Here is a 22,909-nt window from a genome sequence, read left to right on the forward strand (position 1 = left end):
TTCTACTATTGACGATTCTAATCGAAAATCACACTAGCATGCTGTGTCCATTGTGGTTGGATTAATTTTAAGGGGCATTCTGCAGAATAATGTTGCAAAGCAGTTGAGTGAAGGGAGAGGTAGAGTGAAAATCTAGGACCATAAAATTTAGAGCAGGGGCCGGCAACCTGCGGCACACGCGCCAAACACAGCACGCGAGCCGATTTTGAGCGCCACGCAGCTGCCTGCCGCGGTCCCAGCCCCCAGTCTAACTCAGCCCCCGCGCTCACTGCGCTCCCCTGCGGGGGCAGGAAGCAGAAGCTTGGTTCTGCTTCCCCCCCCCCCCCCCCGCTTCTTCCCCCAGCGTGGTGCTTTCCTGCCCCGCCCCCTCTCCTTCCCTGCGCCAATCAGCTGATGGCCCTAGCGAGTGGGAGAGGGAAGAGCGGCAGCGCGTACACAGCGCGTAGAGGAGACAGAGAGAGGTAGGGACGGAGCCTGGGGGAAGGGGGTGGAACAGGGCACATCCCTTCCAGCCCCCTGCCATGAGCCGCTCAGGGAACATCCCTATAGGCTGAGCACCCCAGCCCTCTGCCCTGACCCCCCCCCACACTCAGCCTTCTGCCCTGCACCCCCCCATACCCCCCAGTCCTCTGCCCTGACCCCCCCACACACTCAGCATTTTGCCCTGCACCCCCAGCCCTCTGCCCTGAACCCCCCCACCCCAACACACACTCAGCCTTCTGCCCTGCATCCCCACAGTCCCATCCCTCTGCCCTGAACCCCCACACACACCCAGCCCTCTGCCCTGACCCCTGAACCCCCCCCCAGGTCTGGGATCCCGGGGTCCCAGCCGCAGGTCCTGCTCAGCCTGCTGCCGGCCTAGGTGAACAGAACCCCAGGCTGGCAGTGAGCTGAGCAGGCTGGCGGCGTAAGATCAGCATTTTAATTTAATTTTAAATGACGCTTCTTAAACATTTTGAAAACCTTGTTTACTTTACATACAATAGTTTAGTTATATATTATAGACTTATAGAAAGAGACCTTTTAAAAATGTTAAAATATATTACCGGCACGCAAAACCTTAAATTAGAGTGAATAAATGAAGACTCGGCACACCGCTTCTGAAAGGTTGCCAACCCCTGATCTAGAGTCAGGTATACATGCTTTTGGGATGGAAAGAGTGGGGATGAGTTAGAAACAACTGTCTGAAGCAAAATGATCACTTAGTTAAAACTACCTAAAAATACTAATAATTCACTATACAATTCAGTATAATTTTCATTGCTTATATAGCATTATATAGTATTGTTCATTGATAGATCTGAAAGCACATTATAAAAGTGAATAAATATCAAAATATTTATTTCACAAATGGAGAAACCAAGGTGTTGAGAGTTTCAGGCCAAAATTTAAAGAAGGATTCCTTCATTTTTGGGTTCCCAAACTGAGATATGCTGACAGCCTACAGCCCCTAATGACATCAGTTGAATTTGTGAGTGCTTAGCACCTTGTGGATATCAAAGTGGAGATTCAAAAATTAACTTAATGTATTTGAAAATTTGAGACATTATTATTTGCCCTCAGTCATTCCAGTGAGCCAGTGGGAGAGCTCAGCATGAATCCAGGTCTCCTGGCGCCCAGATCAGTGCACATTTTTCAAAGAGATCTGTAGAATTGAGGAAGGGACATTCTGAAGAATTTAATAAAAGTTTTTAGAATTCCTATGCCCCTATTATTAGCATTCATTACTGTTCCATAGGGATTTTTTTTAAAAATGACATTGAATCAGGATTACAAGTCTAAAATACAATCCCACAGCCTGAAATGAATCCTGCTTGAGGTTATAATTTAGTGTATACTAAATGTAAAATAAGCAAATATAATGCCTATTAAATGTATTCATGGATTTGGCAAATTCAAGTGTATATGTATTGTCTTCATCAAATGTAATTGTTCACAATGTAATTGTTGTAACTGGCTGAATGATCCTTTACTTAACTAGTTGATTTTCAGTTTTCCTCTGTACCTTAACTGTTAATCTTTTACATAATATTTTGATCTTTTCTTTGTGTATTTGTGATTTGCATGTATTGATACGCAGTGTGTTCATTCCTATAACAGTGATTCTGTTTCTTTATTAAATTAGTAGAAATAATTGAATATTAGGAAAAAATAAAGTGAACTTTAATAGTAATAATATTGTACACTTTTTTGTTAGCATAAGCTTATTTTATTATAAATTACATTTTTAACTGTGTGGGTGGGTTTTTAAAAAAAAACTTATTAATGGTCAAAATACCCTTCAGATTTTGAAACCATTACATTAGTGTTCACAATTTATTTTTATTATTCATTCTTATGAATACATAATTCCCACTCTAACACTTGGCATATTTATAATTGTGGACTTTAAAGGTAAGTTTTGTAATGATAGTTTTGTAGGTGGGAGGCTTAAAACTGAGCGCACCGTATTTATATAGTATTTTTTCACAAGTTTGTTATATAGTCTTAGACATATTTTGTTTTTACAGTCATTACATGAGACAGATACTGGAAGCTCTACGTTACTGTCATGATAATAACATAATTCACAGGGATGTGAAGGTAAGTCTTTTCTCATTTCCACAATAAACATCCTGCCTACTTTGAAAGCTCTCTAATTTAGGGTAAAATGGGAGTTTGTATGCAGGAGAAACATAATTGGTGCTAGCAACGTTGATACTTTAAGGAAAATCTCTTGATTTTGTCAGCATAAAAATATTTAATAATTCTTTATTCACATGTTAAATATGTATGTAACTGTAATTTAATTTGAAAGTCATTATATGACTTCCGAGTGCTGAATATTCATATAATTTCCGCTTGTGAATTTTCTTTTAAAGAAAATTTGAGATTTACTAAATTGTATAAATTAAACTGAAATTGGTAGAAGATTTAATTACTTCATCATTTTGACAGCTTAGAGACCATGTTCAGCAAAAACTAAATCTCTAGAGATGTTTGTGCTTAAATGAAATGTCTGTTATATTACCTTTTTTTTAAAGTAGTCAACTAATTTAAAATACTCTTCTAAACTTTTCCCCAATTATCAATAGATTCTTTACATGTGCACACCATATTTGGAAAAGTAGAATTTTTCATTTTAAAAACAGTTTATGTACATAAACAAAATTCCATGTTTTCCATGTTCATTAAACTAATCTTCTGGAGTGAGTTTTGGTCGGTTCCTATTGCCTAGCCAAACAGGGCCCTGGTTCTGATCAAGGACTCTGGTCATTAATGGTAAATAATAGCTTATTGCGTGCTATTCACATAAAAGGTTGTGTTAGTGAGAAAGACTGAAAGACTTTTTTTACGATTTCCTTTTTAAGATATTTCCACCAGTCTTCCCTAATAGGTTGTGTCCATCCATACTGAGACAAGGGGCGGTTTAAGCACTTTGATGTGAACATAGAACTGTAAGTCATCACATTCTGCTTCCTGACAGAAACTTCTTTCCAAACTTATGTAGATAAAACACAACAATTCAGGAACTGGACACTTTTTTACCCTTTGTGTAACATACAAACTGTTAAGGCAAGCAACTTTGAGAGTCATCACAAAAAAAAATAGCTGCATCTTTGTAGAACTACATAGCTCTTCAGATATTGAGCATGGTTTGGTTTGGTGTGGTGGTGGTAAGTCATAAAAAAAAAAAAAAATCTCAGGTAAGAAATGTTTGACTGACTTCATCAACACCCCTGTTCTGTGCTGGTGAGGAGAACTGAGGAGTGAAGGAAGAAGGGAGGATAAGGAGAGGAAATAATGAGCAAAATGTGAAGGAATATCACCCAAACCTGTTTGTTTCTTATTGAAGGAGCCCCATGTGGAACACCTGTTTTTTTTCCTGAAGGATTCATCTGCAAAGGATTAGAACATAGTTTGTTATAATACTTAGTCCTGCCATGAGTGCAGGGGACTGGATTCTATTAATTCTATGATTCTATGCAGACGTCTTCACGCTGATCCTCTTTCTGCCAAAGAAACTGCAATAAAATGGATAGAATGAACTTGGATGCGCTTTAGGAAGGAGTTTCTCTGTTGCTTTTTAGGTTTCACTGGTAACAGTAAATTCATCTCTCCAGTGAGGATGGCTTTAATGCTTTGCACCAGGTTATCTTATTTTGGCAGTGAGGATTTTTGTAGTTTTACACAAATACACTAGGAGTGACACTGAAAGAAAGAAAAAAAAATTTTTTTAAAGCTATTCTCCTTAAAGCTAAATTGTGCCCTATTTTATTTCTGGTGTGTAGGATTTGGGCAAAAAGAAAGGAGTATAGTCACTTTGGATGTGTAAACCAGAGCATTTACTTTTTTAATGGAAACAAGTCTACATGGGGACTTAGGTCGGCTTAGCTATGCCACCCAGGGGTGTAGATTTTTCACACCCCTGAGCAATGTAGTTATACCAACCTAATTTTCTAGTGTAGACCAGCCCTTAGTTAATATTGGAATACTATCTTCAACCATAAGGGGCTATAAATAGGAAGGAAGGAGCAATGCAGAGAACAATTGTGAAGCTATGATTTTTTTTTTTTTTAATTGCAGCAGTCATGGAATCCCATGACACTGTTAGAAACAAATGAACAGCCTCCTGTTCAGAGTATTGATTAGTAGAGCTGGCTGAACATTTTATGATGAAATATTTTAAACCTGACAGTTTACAATTCCAGTAGAGTTCTTTCTTCATTGGACCAGGCCCCTTGCATGCTCTAATTTTCTAGATGAACACTTCATGCTAGCAGACTGGTATCTGATGTGATCACTGACTCCCATTTCTTGCAAGTCTAAAGCCTGGTCTACATTTAAAATTTAGGTCAACATAACTACATTACGTAGGGGTGTAAAGAATGCAAACCCCTGGCTGAGATAGCTGTACTGACCCAACTCCGGGTGTAGACACAGATAGATGGACGGAAGAATGCTTCAGTCAGTTGGGGAGGTGGTGCTCCTGCAGCGTTGGAAAAACCCCTTCCAGTGCTGTAAACTGAATCTACACTACTGCAGGATTATGCAAGTATAGTTCAGCACCACAGCTGTGTCACTATAATTTGTTCAGTGGCCTAGGTTGGAAGACTGGAATTGTGAGAGAAACCTGTTAACTGGATGTCTTTACTAAAATGCTGAACACTGAAATAGCTGCTAACTAAATAGTAGCTGTTTGGTTTCAGAGTTTAAAAAAAACTAATTGAAATGAATGGGGCAGTTCAAACCTCTCATAGCTGCTGTTTATATGATATGCAGACTCAGAAAAACAACACTGGATCCGTTTTCACTGACTCCATTCATGTTTTTAGTTATCTAGAAACAGCAAAGGAAAGGGCAGAGATGCAACCTCTAGCCACAGAATTGTGAAATTCCTGGGACTCTGGCTATATCCTTTTAAAGCCAGAATAAGTCATTCATATAAATGGGTGGCGGTGGTGTTTGAAGTCAGTAAAGAAAAGAAAGAATAGCCATTGTGTATAACATTAACCTCACATTTAAGTGTCCCGAGTATAGTAATCTGCTCTGTTTGTTTCCATGGCAGAACTGTTAGTTTTTAGTATTCAGGAGGAAAATCTTGACATAAAAAATTATGAAGCACTGAGGGCCAGATTCAGTAAAATAACCATTTTCCATGTCATCTAGTTTTAAAAATATCAAAATCAAGCAGTGTTTATTGAATCTGGTCCTGTGTGTTACAATATATCAATCAGATTGCATGGTTAGTTGAACATTTCTAGTGTTCCAATCTGCCAGTGAATGTAATTTACATTTTACCCCAAAAAAAGTTTTTCAAGAAGCTGTTTGGGAAATACAGTAATTACATGTTCAGGGGTAGAATCCTGTCATAGATTTAAAACATATAAGAAAATAAAAATAAATGAACCACTCTCTTCAATGCAGAGTAGTTAAAAGTGAGGTGTTCCTAGGATTGTTACTAACATGTACAGTGTGTTACCTATTCTCCATCTTCTACATTTATAAAATAAAGTTAAGTGGCAAGATTTGTCAGAAACACACAATTATCTAATTAGTAAAATCTATGGAAGAGAGTAAGGAACTGCAGAATGATCAAATAAACTTGAGTGACTGGGAATACTGTTTCTGATAAAGTTCACCATAGGCAGGTATAATTAACTGCAATAAATAATTTAAACTGATTTTGCATACTGAGTTCTTAGTTAACTGCAATACCTCAGGATAGAGCTCTAGGTATCACTATACAGATAATGTTTTAAAAGGAAGCTAGTAGTCTAAATGACCAATGTCCATTTTACCTGAATAGATTGTGTAAATGTTGTCTATAAAGTGGAATGAGGCGCATGTGATTTTTGGTAAATAAAGTATTAAATAATGTAGGATTACCAGTGCTCTATCCACTTTTCACTTTTTAAAGTTTGCAGTTATTGCATTACAACTCACTCAGTAAAATATGGTGTACACTTGAAAGTTATACTGGTATAACTGTTGGGTAGGGTATGATTTAAAAAAAACAAAACTCATATAGGCATACTGGTACAAGTCCTAGAGTGGATGCAGTTATACCAGTATAGTTATTCCCTATTCCTGTGTGAAAATACCTGTGCTGGTATAAAGTTTATACCATAGGCATAGTTTGACTGCTGTATTTCAGAGGGCAGGCAGCATGCGCGCTCACTGAAGCCAGTTCCCCTTGCTCACTGGTTCTCTTCCCCTGCCTGGAATGGTACCTGCGGGAGGGCACGGGGCAACTTAATAGGAGAGCCCAAACTGCTGATGTCCGCTGTGGCAACCTGAGTGCAGGAGTTGCAGCCACTCCGGCACCGGCTGTTTCAGTGGTGCTGCCTTACTGGTGCCTTCAGGTGCTGCTGTGGCCATCTTCCTGCTGGGGCTGCTGCTGCTGCCAAGGAGAGACTGCATGCCGAGCTCCTGCTCCTCCCCCTTCCCACCCCACCTCCCTTCTTCTCCCCACTGTCCCTGCCCTAGCCACCTTCTCCCTGCCCCATCCCCTTCTCTTCCCCCAGCCCTATCCGATCTCCCTTCTCCACTGCCTCTTCCTCCACCCAACCCCCTTCCCCCTGCTCCCCTTGCCCTGTCTCTCCCCCTGCGCGCACACACACACACACACACAGGCACTCACCATTGTACAGAAAACAAGATAGTGGCCATGAAGGATGCCCACAGAAGGCAAAGACAATGGGTACTAGGACTTGGCAGGAGGCGGTGTCTAGCTACAGAGGCAGCGACCCAGAGTGGCCACCCTCGGCAGGAGAAGCAGCTCTGTCCTGCCCTCTCTGCTCCCCACCCGGCCCTGGCTGTTGGGGAGAGAGGCCGAGTGAGCCGGAAACATGCCGACAGGAGGCACAGCATGGAAGGGCAGAGCCCCCAGTGGGGCGAGCAGAGCAGCTTAGTGCTCACGGAAATCGGGGGGTGAGGAAGGGCAGTCACACGCCCCACATGCACCCCTCGTGCCTCACTTCTGTTTGGCGGGGGGACAATGCTTCCTTGCCCCACCAAACTACTCCCATGCTTTATACTGTTATCACTGTATCCACACTGAGTGGTACCACTTTAAGTATATTGGTATAGTTAAAGCAATACAGCTTTCTAGTGTAGACAGGGCCTAACAGTTGCAAAGCCCCTCATGCATCCCAGGTGAGATTCTGAGTTGTGCCTCTAATAGATACAGCAGAGAACTTGTGGCCCAGAGGGAGTATGGCGCTAAAGTCACTTCAAGACACTTTTGTACCCTCCTGATTCTGGCATTCTTCTGGGGGCTGAAGTGCCCCTACCATAACTTAGTTCCTGGGCCTGTCTACATTATGGCAGCTTGTTTCCAGCTTCCTATAAGCAACAGTGCTCCCAGAATCTCTGCACTGCTATGTGCAACACCCCAACCTCAACGCATCCCTCCTGCCTCCAGGCACATTCCTTATTCCAGGAGGTAAGAGTGGGTCCTCAGAGGATAGACTGTGGCTCTCTTCCTCATTTCATGCAGAAAGGGGATATCACCAAATGCAGATGACATCAAGAGAGTATATGCTGGGGTATCACCTTGAGCATGAACCAGTCAGTGGAGGCTGCAGGCATTTAAGGTATAAACAAGCTGTTAAAACCTTCATCAGTTGTATTAATCATAGAATGTCAGGGTTGGAAGGGATCTCAGGAGGTCATCTAGTCCAACCGCCTGCTCAAAGCAGGACTAATCCCCAGACAGATTTTTGCCCCAGATCCCTAAATGGATTGAACTCACAACCCTGGGTTTAGCAGGCCAATGCTCAAACCACTGAACTATCCCTCCCCCCCATATTGATATGCATAAAGCACTCATATGCCTGCTGCTATCATATGCCTGCGTACTGTACAAGTTTTTGTTCCCCATAAATATTGCCTTTTTTTGATGACTTTCCCAGGAAGGATAATGGGAGGAAATCCATCCACTGACAGCATCTGAGACTGCCAGATGTTTCACAATGAAGTCTACAAAGCAATTGAGCATAGGTCCTGGATGCTAGGCACTAAGGCTTACCCCAAGATTTAGCAATAGGGTTGGGCGCAAGCCCCAAAATGATTTCACTATGTTCTCCATAATTGAAATAAATCTGGAATCTTCCTCTAAAAGGAGGAAGTACCAAGGTGACTTGTTTACAATTCATAACTGTCAGAGATATAGCTATTTTTTAAAAAATATAACTATTCCTTCATCTGCCTCCACAGTCTTGTGCTTCTCATTAACAGCTGGGATTTACAATGTTGAAAATAGTACTTATATTACTAAGGGCAGGTCTACACTGTGGGGTTAAGTTGACCTTAGTTATGCAACTGCAGTTACATGAATAATGTAGCTGGAGTCAACATAGCTTAGGTTGACTTACTGTGGTGTCTACACCGCGCTGGGTCGACAGGAGAAACTCTCCCATTGACATACCTTATGCTTCTTATCCGGTGGAGTTTTAAATATTTCTGCAGTAAAACATGCAAGTTTACTGTTTATTTGTTTAACCTATGTATTTTTCTCAAACTAAGATATAAACATATAACATTTTGTGTTGCTGCATATTCTGTAAGCTCATGTAATGAAAATACTTTTTAATAGTTCAAATATAAGAATGGATTAAGGTCATAGCAAGAACCTTAACAGTAAATTTCCAGATTTTTGTTCACTTGTTTTGCAATTAATGCTCAGATTTAATGTGGTACATAGAGTGTGGGGGCGGGGCTGGTGCGAATAGGGGCATGCACATGTGTTGAATAAAATAATAGGGTACAGTTAGATTATCTGAGTGTCTTGGGTGACACCCAAACCATCAAATGATTGATGTTTTGTCAGATGAATTTGACCTTTATACAAAGTTTTGATTTTGGTAATGAAAATAAATTTAATGTAACCTAGAGTTGAGAAGGTTTGTGTTTGTTTAAGCTGTGCAAAAATACAAAGAGTGGCCAGTAAAACAGATAAATCTGCTAAAGTATAATTCACAATGTGTAGGCTCCTGCCTTCTTCAGATAGCAAAAAATTCATCTCAGTAGCTCTGAAACTGATGGAACAGAAAATGTTTTTTCAAAAAAGTACAACTACATATTATACTGTTACATGGCACCTCCAAAAATCCGTATTTGAGGCAGTGGGTTGGAAGTATTGTTTTTTGTGTTAAACTTGTCAGGACAGTATTTTAAGACGAGAGAACCAGACTTTTTTTATGTTGAACAAGTCCTGATGCTTTTTTGGTGTCTAAATCGAATATAGAGGTCACTGTAAATATATACACAGTATACTTAAGAGAAATAAAAATCTCTCTTTAGTTTAAAAATAATTGTCTTTCGCAGATTTCACTTTTGTTTTCTGTACTTTGGAGGCAGTTAGATGTTTCACTGATCACCAGAGTTGAAACAAGATGAACATATGAGGGGCTGTGCTCTAAACTCCATGGTTTTGACGCTTCTCAAAGACAGGATTTTGTTACGTTCTCACAGTGGATGCTGGCATAATATATCTGAGATACTAATAATTTTGCTGTAGAGGATTTGATTTTACTCCTGTTTTTTTGACTGACGTAAAACAAAAGAACAAACAAATTTCTGAGCTTCAGAGGGAACAATTTTGAGAAAAGACACAAAGAAACAGTGCTTGTGGATTTTCAATGGTGTGGTGGTGTTTCTCTTGGAAATTTCTATAAAGAAAGACCATTAGTCTCTACGGTGAGCATTATAAAGTAAATTACTAGGGGAAAGTATTTAATCCAGCAAATAATTGTTTTTTAAATGTTCTAATCATTTGTCAAAATTCTAATTTAAAATTACAGCCCTGAACTAAAAAGATGAATATAAAAATCAAAAGGAGAATATTTGATTTACTGCTACTTTACAGAATATTTGTTGTGTTCAGGGAAAATAGTGTGAAGTTTATAAGAAAACAGTTAGACTTCTGCATGTATGTGTGTGTTGAAATAACAGGGCATCACTACTTTGACAAGTAATGTTGATTCTGCTAAAATGTTAGTCCAAGCTAACTGATATGCCAGCCATATTTCACCATGAATAATCCCATCCACTCCTTCTGCATCTTCATTTTTATTTTGCCTATTCATTTTTATTTATAACATGTAGCATGATGATTTGTTTCCTTTTGGGTTCTTACTCTTGGTAAGAAGAGAGGAAAATTAAAGTATCTTTTAGTATTAGTTTTGTTTATAACTGAATGACCTGTCTGTATCAGTAATGCTGGTTTATTTGTATCTGTGCAGAAGGTCTGGAGAAACCTTATCCTTTTCAGCACAAGTGAACTTGTGACCTGCTCAGAGTTGTTATTCATTTTTGCTCTTTAATAAGGTCTTTCCTTCTAAATTCCTGAGAATCCTATCAGCAGTCTCTCACCTCCAATATTCTGACTTCAAAGGAACCTTTTTGTTTTATCTGGGGATGAGTGGTTCTGGTACCAGCTACTATGTGAGACTTTTATTCGCAAATATTATTAGATTTCCAGATCAAGAATGTAATCTGTCCACTAAATGTGTGTGTGTGTGTGAGTACATATATATTAATTTACACGCAAACTGTGTTAAAAGAATGTTAAAGTTGCAAAGTCTAGCACTGAAAAGGTAGAAAATGCCAGAATTCAAGTTCCTCATACAACTGCAATTTTGCCCCCTTGTGCATTTGCTTGGTGATGCAGTATTTAATTACATGATTATGTAATATTTTTTTCCGTAGGCCTCCTGCCTCATTCAGTGCACAGGTTGGATAAAGCTCACTGAATAAAAGCTCACTGTATAAACCGTGTTTTGTATTGTTCTCACTGTTCAGTGTCACGGGCCTTATTTAAACCCTGCACATTGTTTAAACCCTGCTCTAAAGACAGAATTAATAATTTCCTCATCTGCTTTTCTGTAGTATCTTCATAAAGACTGACTAATTTATTCTCACAACACCCTTGTGAAGAGATGGGATATTACTCTCCCATTTTGCAGATGGGCAGAGATTAAGGCCAAAATTGGAAAAGTGTCCACTAACTTTGGGTGCCCAATTTTAGATGGTTAGGACCTAATGTTTTCTGAGTACTTAGCATTTTATAGCACTTTATATGTTCAAAGTACAGCCTCCCAGTGATTTCAGTTGCCGCAGTGAGCGTACAGCCCCATGGTCTCAAGTTGGGCACCCATAAAATGAGGAAGATAGACTACCTCTGAAAAGTTTGTGACTTGCCCAGGATCACACAGGCAGCTTTGTGTATCTGTAATTTTGTTTGACTGCTATCATTTGCCATTCAGACACTGGCCTTGGCTACATTTGCAAATTTGCAGCGCTGCAGCAGGGTGTGAAAACACACCCTCTCCACCGCTGCAAAGCGCCAGTGTGGTCAAAGCCCCAGCGCTGGGAGCGCGGCTCCCAGCGCTGTACGTTATTCCCCACAGGGAGGTGGAGTACGGACAATGCTGGGAGAGCTCTCTCCCAACGCTGGCGCTTTGACTACACTTAGCGCTTCAAAGCGCTGCCGCGGCAGCGCTTTGAAGTGCAAGTGTAGCCATAGCCACTGTTTCCTCTCTCGAAGGGTAAGTTCTTTGAAGTACATAGGTCCCTGCTGTGAAATCACATAACCTGTCACTTCTCCCTTCCAATCCCTCCTTTCATCATTTGGTCCGTCTTCTCACATACAATTAAGACTGGTGTCATAGACAAATGGAGAAGTCTTGCACTGTATGGTCTATCACACCAACCAGTAACCTTCAGTACTTGACTTTGCTTTAAAAAAAAAATAAAAGTCCATTTCTGTCAGATATACTATTCTAATAATGTATTATACAGCAGGGACCCACTGCATTTAAAAAAAATTATTAAAATTCCATTATATTGCAGAGACATGGTTGGTGAGGTACTTTTTTTTATTGGACCAGTCTATGTTGGTGGAAGAGACAAGCTTTCAAGCTACACAAATCTCTTCTTCGGGTACTTGGATTATCATAACTAAATATAAGGTGGAACAGATTGTTTAGAATAAGCTAATTTATATTCTAAGAGAATTTATATTAGAATGGCTAATTTATATTCTAAGAGACCATTCAAGTTGAAGTGGCCCATTAACACCTCTCCAGTCATAGGAGAAAAAAGGTGGGCTAGTGGGTTACAGATTGTTGTAATAAGCCATAAATTCTGTGTCTTTATTAAGACCATGATTTTTAGTGTCTTTTGCAGATGTTATGCAGGTTTCCTTTGAGAATGAGGACTGATAGGTCAGATATGGAGTGATATGCAGTGTTGGTCTTAGGATTTTAGAGAGACAAGTTGGGTGAAGTAATATCGTTTAGAAGAAGAGCTCAGTCTAAATCCAAAAGTTAGTCCAATAAAAGATACTACCTCACCTACTTTGTCTCTCTAGATACGGAGTGATTGTTTTGTGAAAAGTGTTCACTCACGAGTGATATGGTGTTTTTGTCTTTTATCATTTTTCTCTGAGAGTTCATTCACGAGCACAGTGATTATCTGGTTTCACCCATGTTGTTGAGGCATTTAGTGCACTGAATGAAATACACCACATTGATAGGCAAGTGTAAGACCTGTGGATCTTGAAAGGTGTGTTGGGGAGAGGGAGGCATTGGGCACTGGGGGTATTGATCATTGTAGCAGTGGAGATATGTCTGCAGGTTTTGCATCGGTTATGACAGTGTCTGGTGCAGCTTTGACTTGGTGGGTCTTGGTGCGTGTAAAGCTTGCTTCTGGTGATGAGTTTGGCAAGGCTCGGGGTGTTTTGAAGGCCAGAAAAGGTGGGTAAGGAAAGACTTCTTTCAGGATGTGGTCCCCATTGAGTATGGTTTGTAATTGTTTAATGATGCCCCATATGGGTTCCAGGATGGGGTGGTAGGTAGCAACTAGGGGTGTGTGGTTGGAGGTTTGTTGTTTTTTTTCCCCTGTATTGAACCATGTTTTCTCAGGGTATTTGGGTAGCTTGTTCCATGATGCTATCTGTTTATCTGTGAAGGGTCCTTGTGTGATTAAGACAGTTTTAAGTGTGTTACGGTGTATATCCTGGGCCTCTCAGTCTTCATGCGCAAAGGATCAGAAGAAGAGTTCTGTGTAAGCTCCAAAGCTTGCCTGTCACCAGTGAAGTTGGTCCATTAAAAGATACCACCTCACCCACCTTGTCTCTCTTAATACCCTGGAACCAACTCAGATACAACAACACTGAATATAAGAAATTGGCAGACTCTTATATTTTCATTTTCCAAAATGAGAGAAATGCAAAAGTGAACATAGAGTATAAATAATAAAAAATATTATTGTGTAATTAATATTAAATTATTAAAACAAAGTATTTTTAAAATCTAAGATACTGGTTGCAATATCTAAGCAAATTTGTTCTTAAACTAACTGATTTTTAACCTCTTTAAGAAATAGAGAATGTTAATTGCTTGTCTTTATACAAAAGCTTTTAATGGTTTACAGTTAAAAATGCAAGCAGTAATCAATTGTAATATAAATAAGATTAGAATTAATAGCCAAACAGTAGTGCAATTTCTTATTTACAAAACAGTACATATAGATTCTGTATCCTGTTTTCACTATATTCTCCTTGTTCTAAAAAGTGCACAAATGTTTTCTTTAATTTTGGTGTATTCAAACACTCCCTCTCCCTCCCCCCCCCCTCTGTGTGTGTGTGTGTGTGTGTGTGTGTGTGTGTCTACACACACAAGCTAGATCTGGAAGCCATTGCAGCAAACATGGAATCTCACAATATATTTGTACATGTTCTATTTTAAGATCTTAACTGCATTTTGTAGTCAAATTAGCAATAAAGACTGTTTTCGAGGGAAGCGATACTGAGTGGTTGATGGTGAGCAGGAACTCAAAGGGAAAGGGACAGCAGATGAGGGAGGGAGCAGAGGAAGGGCATGTGTGTGTAATTTTTTTTAAACCACATATTTAAAGCGTAATCAATGTGTTGTGGATTTTTTGTACTGCCAGGCCTGCAATCTGAGTCTGGGATCTTGGGACTTGAAATCTAGCTTGATATTTTTCTGGTTTATACACCACTATTATGAAGGTTCTGCCATAAGGGTCCATGTCTCTCGCACACACAGAAAAAGGGAGATGACCAGCACGTGCAGCAGTTGCAGTTTGGATTCCAGAGAGATGTTCTTATTCTTCCAAATTGGCTTTAGCTTTGCCACTGTTGCTGTTGTTTGCACAGTTCTTGCCAAAATTACGGCAGAACTTACGGAAAAGTTCCCTTATAGTGGAACTTGAATGGAAAATACAGGTAGTAGAGATAAGATACTTTTGTAAAATCCTGGGTATCTCCTACTTCGATCACGTCACTAATGAAGAGGTCCATAACATCATCACCCAATGCGCTGGGTAATATGAAGACCTCCTGAAGATCGTGAAGAAGAGCAAGCTGAAGTGTTACGGCCATGTAACAAGATCATCTGGCCTATCCAAGATCATCCTCCGAGGGACAGTACAGGGGATGAGAAGAAGAGGTAGACAGAAGAAGAGATGGATTGACAACATAAGAGTTGACAGGAGTGGACTTTGCGGAGACTCAAGCACTGACACACAATCACCAGGGGTGGAGACAATTGACTGATTGCTTATCAGTGATGGTGCCCCAACAACCAGTGCAGTTATGAGAGTGAGGGTGATGATGATTATAAAGGTTCTCTGAAGAAATTCTTCTTTCTGGTATATGTGCAAACCCACTATCTTCAGCAAACCTAACAATAGTCCCTTTTTGCAATATAACCACATTTAAGAAAGTGTCAAAATTTTCATTGTGTGTGTCATTTTGGTCATTGTTGATTTAATTATTTTAAATTTGCATAACTTTCACTTAAATTGTGTTCTGGTGCCTCTTGAATGAAATCCTGACCCCATTGAAGCCAATGGGAATTTTGCCATTGATTTCAGTTTAACCAGGATTTCAAATCTGGACCTTTTTTTCTGCAAGTTATCTGAACTAACAGCAGATGTTGCATAATTTTTATTGCATTGTTTGTGATATTGTATAAAGTTGGTAATAAAATTTATGTAATAGGCTAGAGTAGTGGCTCTCAACCTTTCCAGACTACTGTGCCCCTTTCAGGTGTCTGATTTGTCTTACGTACCCCAAGTTTCGCCTCCCTTAAAAACTACTTGGTTACAAAATCAGACATAAAAATACAGAAGTGTCACAGCACCCTGTTACTGACAAATTGCGTCCTTTCTCATTTTTAACTATATTATAAAATAAATAAATTGGAATATAAAAATTGTTCTTGCATTTCAGTGTATAGTATATAGAGTAGTATAAACAAGTCATTGTCTGTATGAAATTTTATTTTGTACTGACTTTGTTAGTGTTTTTTATGTACCCCTGGGCTAGAGCGCAAATGAGTTTCAATCATAATGCTTGAAAAAAATAGATTTTTGCATGGAAGCATTTCTAAATTGTCCATTACATGGATATTATTTTTGAAAGAGATGATATTGTATTCCAGTTAAGTGGCTATTCTTTTACACATCAACAATGAATATACATTCAGTTAATGCTGAACATGTTAGATGCTATGTTTTTGTATTTACAGTGGGTTTGTATTGCCTCCAGTGAATTAGCATGGTAGAGGAAGTGCAGGGGGAAAAAACTTTTAATTTCAACAAGAAATCTAAAGATCCTCTGTTTATAATTTCTTTAAAATTGCTACTTAATATCGGGTTTTTTTCTCCATGATCTTCAAGCTTCTTCAGTGAGAAACCTCATAGGCAAGCCGTGTTCCAGCTAGAAGTGTACTCTGTGATTACCAGTTGATTATCCATTAATTGTCTTGTTCATTCACATTGTTAAATGCCTTTATTTTGTCCATCCTTAAATGATGAGCCTTGATGAACAGTCAGTGTCATCCTAATTAAACCACACAATTTACCTAATTTAAGACTAGACTGGACAAAAAGAGACCTGTGGTGGAGGATTATCTGTGGGCTAGTATTGAGACCAGGTACATTTTGTGTGCACTTTACTGTTCTCTATTTTGCATAAGCTTAGTTTTTTATATATATTAAGATATGTCAGAATATTGTACATATGTTTATTTGATGCAGTTTTTTATTAGATATTTGTATAAATCATCTCTTTGGTTATGACCATTCTTGTATAAATTAAATATTTTAGATTAATCTGTGGGGTAAGACCAGCTTTTGAAGTGAGACAAATAACATTCATTATTAACAGTAGGTGGGTGTGCACAGCATTTTACAGTAAATCCGTTGTCTCAAAAATAGAACTATGGCTGCAAATGGTCGTTCAAGGAACACAACTGCTATGGATGGGCTCCTACATGAGGATTTCCAGAACAAACTATAGAAAACATCTAAAACAATATGTCCCTCATTCCATCTTACAGATTTCTTCCTATTTCTCTGGGTCTCTTACCTCCATAGGTCAGTAACCACCATCAAACCCTTGTCAACCTTGCGGGTGTTACTGTGTGATTTCATCCCATGGTCCATGTCTGAGGCAAGAATAAGACCAGACGTTGATCACCCCTATGAGACTCCCAGCCTTTCTATACAACCCTATTATAAGCCTCCTCCCACTGATGCTAGGATGAGGCCTCATATGGTTCAGACAATACCATTCCTAGGGTGATGGACAAAGTTTAAGTAAAGAGTAGGAAGAATGTTTCTTTATTCTAAAAACTCAAATAGCAGACTAATCTCCCCTCACACTTCCTGTCAGTTTCATTGCTCAATCCATGTAATGGACTCATCCCAAAAGACAAGGAAACCACCTTCCCCGCAGTACCTCTGAGCAAAAAAAACCAACCTTGTTAATTCCAAATTCCTGGCTAGCTCTCTGCAAGTACATCTATATTTCTCAGACACTTGATTTAATTATACCATAAAAACTACCCATGTGTAGTTTGGTTTCTTTTGTTTAATTTTTGTTCTTGTAATTTAACTAAGAGAGATTGTGTCTGAAACCTTAGCATATTTATGTGATGATACTGGAGAGCCAAGTTATTACCTTTGATCTATTGTCTGCTCTCTTCACTTTCCTTATCTTTGGTTTCTCCAAGGACTGGAATTAATCAATGTGTATAGTTCAAACATAAAATGTAATCCCTTTTTCATTTTGTGTAAGCAAAATCATAGTGCTCAGTTCATTGTAAGAAGTATAAAGGTTCATCAAGCAACAATTCATGTTTCCAACTTTGCTAACAGTTCAAATGTTCATAAGCAGGTTTTTTTTAATTCTATAAATTCATCTTTTATCTGTAAATTTCATTTTCACTGTGGATAGAAAGAATTCTTCTGTTATAGGTAGCTGTTTGGCAAAAAGGTTTTTGTCCTAAAGTATGTCCAGTTAAGATTTTTACTTATTCCTTCTTCACATTTGTGTAGTCTCTTCAATATCAGCTGTATGATTGTGATCTTGTGATGAAGATTTTCTAAAGAGATTGTACAGACTCTTCTTAAATGTTTTATCTAATAAAAGATTTACAAGAGGATCTAAACTACTTTTGGCAGCTGCAAGACAAGTAAGAAAGTTTTTTGCTTCCACTAAATAGTTCATCATCTGGCAGTCTTCACTACCAAGCAGCGCATAAAAAACTGGCCTTAAAATATGATATGGAAGATAGCAGACAGTTAATATAAGCAGGATGACAAAAATGTTTCTTTTGACTGTACTGTAAATTAGATGTTTCTTTCCAATGCAAGTATTTTTCTGCATTTTACTCAGGTGATTGACAAGGGAATAGTATGAGAATAATACTGTAATAAAAAATAAAAAAAACCATGCAGTAGCAATAAGAACTGTGATCTTTGCAGTGAGTTCGCCATTTTCTGCTTTCCAGTGGTAGCATCGGTCAACTTGTTCTTGATCAGGCTCTAGATACAAATCATATACTATCACTGGTACAGTTACGCCCAGTACAATGATCCATATACTGATGCACAAGTATTTAGCAAATTTTGGCTGACGAAACTTTTCCAGTAGGCATTTATAGAAGTAGTTTTCGTTAACTGTTGGAGAATATTGCGTGTGGTCATTATTTTTCATCACTGTTGAATACTGACTTAAAGCAGTCCAACATAAAATTGTAATGCTGACATACATACTAGTGTGTATAACCAGAATTCCAAAGTAGTTTACTATTTTACATAGCATGGAATCATACTCCCACTGATAGCCATCTGCAAAGTAGGCAGCGAGAAAAGGCATTGTTATGCATACAAATAAATTTGCAATAACAAGATTTGTCAGGTAGATGTTCTGTGTTCTTTTTGTAGATATGTGCTTTGAAAATATCCACCCAGAAAGAATGTTTCCAAAACTGCCTGTAGTAAATAGGAAGGAATAGATGATTGGCAGAGCTACTGTAGAAGCCGATGATGGTTGAAGAAAACATGTTGAATTTTTCATTAATCCCATTCAGGTTTTTCTTGAATAAATGCACACTGAGCTGAAAAACAATTGCAGGAGTTATTTTCTTCTGTAATCTGTATTTAATGGCTGTTATACATACTAATTTCATAATTTTGCTAACAATTTCTTTTCCTTCCCTCAGGCGCTTGAATATTTATACCCAGCAGTTAGCCTCCTGGAAGTTGTCATCTTGACACTGCAAGATGGTAGAATTGCAGTTTCTTTTTGAGTTGACATAAAATTTTTTGCACACGGATTCAGGGATACTACAAAAGTAGTATAACACTAAATATCTATGGTCTTAGATCATAAATCCTGAGTCCAATAACATAGCACATAGAGACTCAGGAAACCTGGAGAATTCATCCAAATTCTGACAGTGATTCATGATTGTGGACTAGCACTTCAATCTCTCCATACCTCAGTGTCCTGAATTATAACATGACAGTACTTTGCTTCTAGAGCATTTTGATATTGTCAAATCAAAGATGCTAAATACACGTAAAGTAGTATTTTGATTGCAGAAATGCAGCGTAGCACTCCCTGGCCTCCACTCAAATATGTACTGGAGATGTACTATGACACTAAAATGCTGGCCACGAGGATTTAGTTTACGGTGAAAGAAAAACTTCCAGTATTCTTTACCACTCTCTTCTGAGCCCTGGTCATTGCTGCTATAGCTATCCCGTTCAGTCTGGTCTGATTATGAAATATTTTCAAACTTCATCAGATTTTTCAGCAATCATTCCACAAGTTTAAATTTTGGCCAGTTTAATTTAGTTTTTGTTTTGTGTTTACAGGCTGTAGATAAGGAATCAAATGCATATGAGCAGTGTTAAAGTACTCAACAGTGACAGCATGTCTTTCTGCCATTTAAACTGGTGTTTCAGCTTGCTAGTGTGGAGGGAAGGGGAAAGAGTTGGAGATCGCTATATTCTTCTTCATGCACATCTTACTTGTTAATGAACTAGATCCCTAATGAGATTTTATTTAATTTATAAATTCATGGAAAAACTTCATACACATTCCAAAGTTATAAAATAAAATATATTTATATTTTAAAACTGTTATACAAAAGAGTTATTAACTACAGTGTGGAGAAGATTTTGTATAAACATGAAAAGGTACAAAAGGAAGATCGAGAAAGCCAGATGTACTATGTCAGAAAAATAAAAAGGTTCAAAAGGCTTGTTTAAAAATGATGCCGTGCAAAACCCCTTACAGCCCTGGTAACTCTCAAATGAAAGTAACTTTTACATAACTGTTCCCATTTACTATCTGGATTTTTAAGGAAATTGAGCTAAATTCTGCTGTTAAAGTGAAGTAAATCCAGAGTAACGATTGAAGTCATTAACTCACAGTCTAATGTCTAATTCTGATATTTTTTTGTATGTTCAGATGAAAAAAAATAAGGAATTAACAATTAAACTTACCACTGAAAACTGCAAGCACCTTCCAATTCAAAGACCAGATGTTTCTGTTTGAAGCATTTCCTTTTCAGTCCAACCCACTGTCTGAAAACTGCTTTCTACTTATTTACTTATTTGTGAAGAGAAGGGGATGTTTCTTAAACTCAGAAAAGAGGATCTATGTGCATTTCTTACTCATCAGTTCTCAGAATTTGTTGTAGAGGTCTGCTTTGTTGAGGTTAAGACCAGCTTTCTGTTTAAAGCTTGAGACTTCTAAGTGCTTTAAAATACCCATTGTTATTCAGATTGCCTTGAAATTAGGTGAGCCTCTGGGGGAAAGGAGTAGAGTTAGTAATCCATATCTGGGGTCATTTGACCAAGGGATTCCTGAGATAGTCCTTCCCTTTCACCATCCAGTGGGGAGCAGAGAACAGGCATGTTGGGAGCATGTTGGGTGAGCAGTTGAGAAATGGTCATGCTTGACTCATATTGCAACTTTTCTTAAGGTTGACATATTCTAACCATATATTTTTTCCCCAGACTTGAGGATCAAACTATGGCTTTGATCCTGACACAAAAGTCTCCCTCACTTGAGGGTTATACCCAGAGAGTGCATGGCAAGCACTGCTCCTTTGGGTGGTTCAGTACGTTTGCCAAAGTGTTTAGTTGTCATTTTAGGCTCGTGCCTAGCAATCACAAGGTAAACTGATAACTGTGAACGTGCATGGACAGGGGAGCCAAGAGGGTTTGTAGCCTCAAAAAGTTCACTGAATCTGGATAATGCGAGGGGATAAGCAATAAGCTTTTGATCCTGACCCCCCCCCACACCATAGCTAGTGTCAAGTCCTACCTAGGGAAGAAATCTGGAAAATGTTTGAAAATATGTTACTAAAATCTGTCTCTGCAAGGGGTGGGGGTTAATTTTGGGGGAATGTAATCAGTGTTTTGAAGGGGGGAGATTAGATATCCAAATGCTTTCTGGGAAGGGAAGGGGAGAATGGAGGAGAGGTTTGGGGGTTGCAGCAAGGGGAGGGGATAAATGAGGATGGGGGGAGGGGAGAAGGTCTGGTTTAAGGGGGTTGGGGCTAGGTGGAATGGGAAGACAGGGACACTTGAAAGGAGATGAGGTGAGTGGCAGGAGAGCTGTGGGGAGAATAGGGGCGGGGGTGACTGTCAACCCAACATTCTCCCCTGTGTGTGTGTGAGAGAGAGAGAGAGAGATATGCCAGTATCTAGGGGTCTGCCTCTTTTGGGGGGGTTCTGAACCACTCTCCCTACCTTCATGTGTGTTGGGATCTGGGGGGTCTCTGCCCCTCAACCGTAATCTGCCAACCATCAGATGGACCAGGTTTGAGGTGGGGAGCTTGCCCTTCTCGGGAAGTCTGAGCCCTTCTCCCTACCCCTCATGTGAGCTAGGATCTGGGGAAGCCTTGCCCCTCTGAGTTGGAGGAGCTGAGAACAGGTGTTCTGGGAGTATGTACCAAAAGCATACTGCTGAGAAGCAGATTAAAATGTGCATGCCTGCCACATACCACAGGCTCTCTAGCACTGGGGAGGGGGATCAGAACACCCACTGACATGAATGGAGCAGTTCACTTGTCTCAGAGCCATTGTCTCAGGCTGTGTTCATCTCCATGGGTGGTTTTCTCTCATCTGAGGCCATCTCATTGAGCTGAATGGGCCACTTAACATCTATCTGAGCCTCTTTTGCTACTAATGGATGTTTGAGCCCCTTCCCTCCATCATTCCAAAAATGTCCCCATTTCAGCATTATTCTGTGCTGGGGATTTGGATATAGGAAAGCAGTATAGTATACAATAGTATAACAGAGCCCTTCCTGCTTAAAGGATGACTCTTCTAAGTCCTCTAAAATCTAGATGCTTACATGAATGCAAACTTTTATATCTTCCAATATGTTTATTTTTGGATTGGCTCTCCCTATATGAGAATATAGGGCAGGGTTACTGATCGAAATTGGGTCATTTGAGCAAGGGGTTCCTGAGATACAACCCACTGGGGGAAAAAACAGATTTCATAAAGTTCAGATACTAGCAACTTTGAAGTTTGAAACCCACCTTGAACAGAAATCTGAAAATGAACTGTAAATATTTGGAGAAAATCTGCCTTGGTTAAGAATTTTTTTGTTCTTTTATATATATGTTTTGGAGAAATATAATCTGAGCACAGCAGATAATTCAGAAGGCACTGAAACTAATTTTGAAAAACAAATTACACATATGAATGTGTGCTCGGAGGCAAGGGGTGACTAGGGCTAGAAGAGTACATGGGAATAGGGTTGAGAGTTTGGATATGCAATGAGAGATGGAGGTCTGAGGAGGAAGATAAGTGGCAATAGGTGGTGGGGGAAGAAAGCGATGAGGGCTCAAGTGAAGGGGATAGGAATTAGAGGGAGTGGAGGGGAAAGAATAGGATGGGTTGGTCAAGGGCCAGAATCCAAAGAAACGTTTTTCACACTGCAACTGCTCCTGTTCAACAAACTCATACAATGTTGTACCTTAATAATATACCCCTTTGCTTATATTTTTAGTGCATTAAATGAAAAATAAAATCAAACCACTGTATAACCTAAAAATAACTTCCAAGAAAGATGTAATAAATT

The 22,909-nt window shown here is 39.2% G+C and overlaps 2 protein-coding genes across 8 annotated transcripts in view; one reads left to right on the forward strand and one right to left on the reverse strand.

Moving 5' to 3' along the window:
* The window catches only part of CASK (calcium/calmodulin dependent serine protein kinase), a 428,246-nt gene that overhangs the window by 221,361 nt on the left and 183,976 nt on the right, over positions 1 to 22,909 (forward strand). For all 7 annotated transcript variants that reach the window (XM_045002670.1, XM_045002673.1, XM_045002674.1 and 4 more), the window contains exon 5: positions 2,511 to 2,583. In XM_045002670.1, the coding sequence (XP_044858605.1) occupies positions 2,511 to 2,583 (73 nt within the window). The remainder of the gene's footprint in view (positions 1 to 2,510; positions 2,584 to 22,909) is intronic.
* On the reverse strand, positions 17,493 to 18,886 carry GPR82 (G protein-coupled receptor 82). The gene has a single exon (XM_045002682.1). It carries the CDS (start codon positions 18,884 to 18,886, stop codon positions 17,840 to 17,842), a length of 1,047 nt encoding a protein of 348 aa, XP_044858617.1. The 3' UTR covers positions 17,493 to 17,839.

The sequence above is a fragment of the Mauremys mutica genome, chromosome 1 (assembly GCF_020497125.1).
Source record: "Mauremys mutica isolate MM-2020 ecotype Southern chromosome 1, ASM2049712v1, whole genome shotgun sequence".
NCBI classification, from domain to species: Eukaryota; Metazoa; Chordata; order Testudines; family Geoemydidae; genus Mauremys; species Mauremys mutica.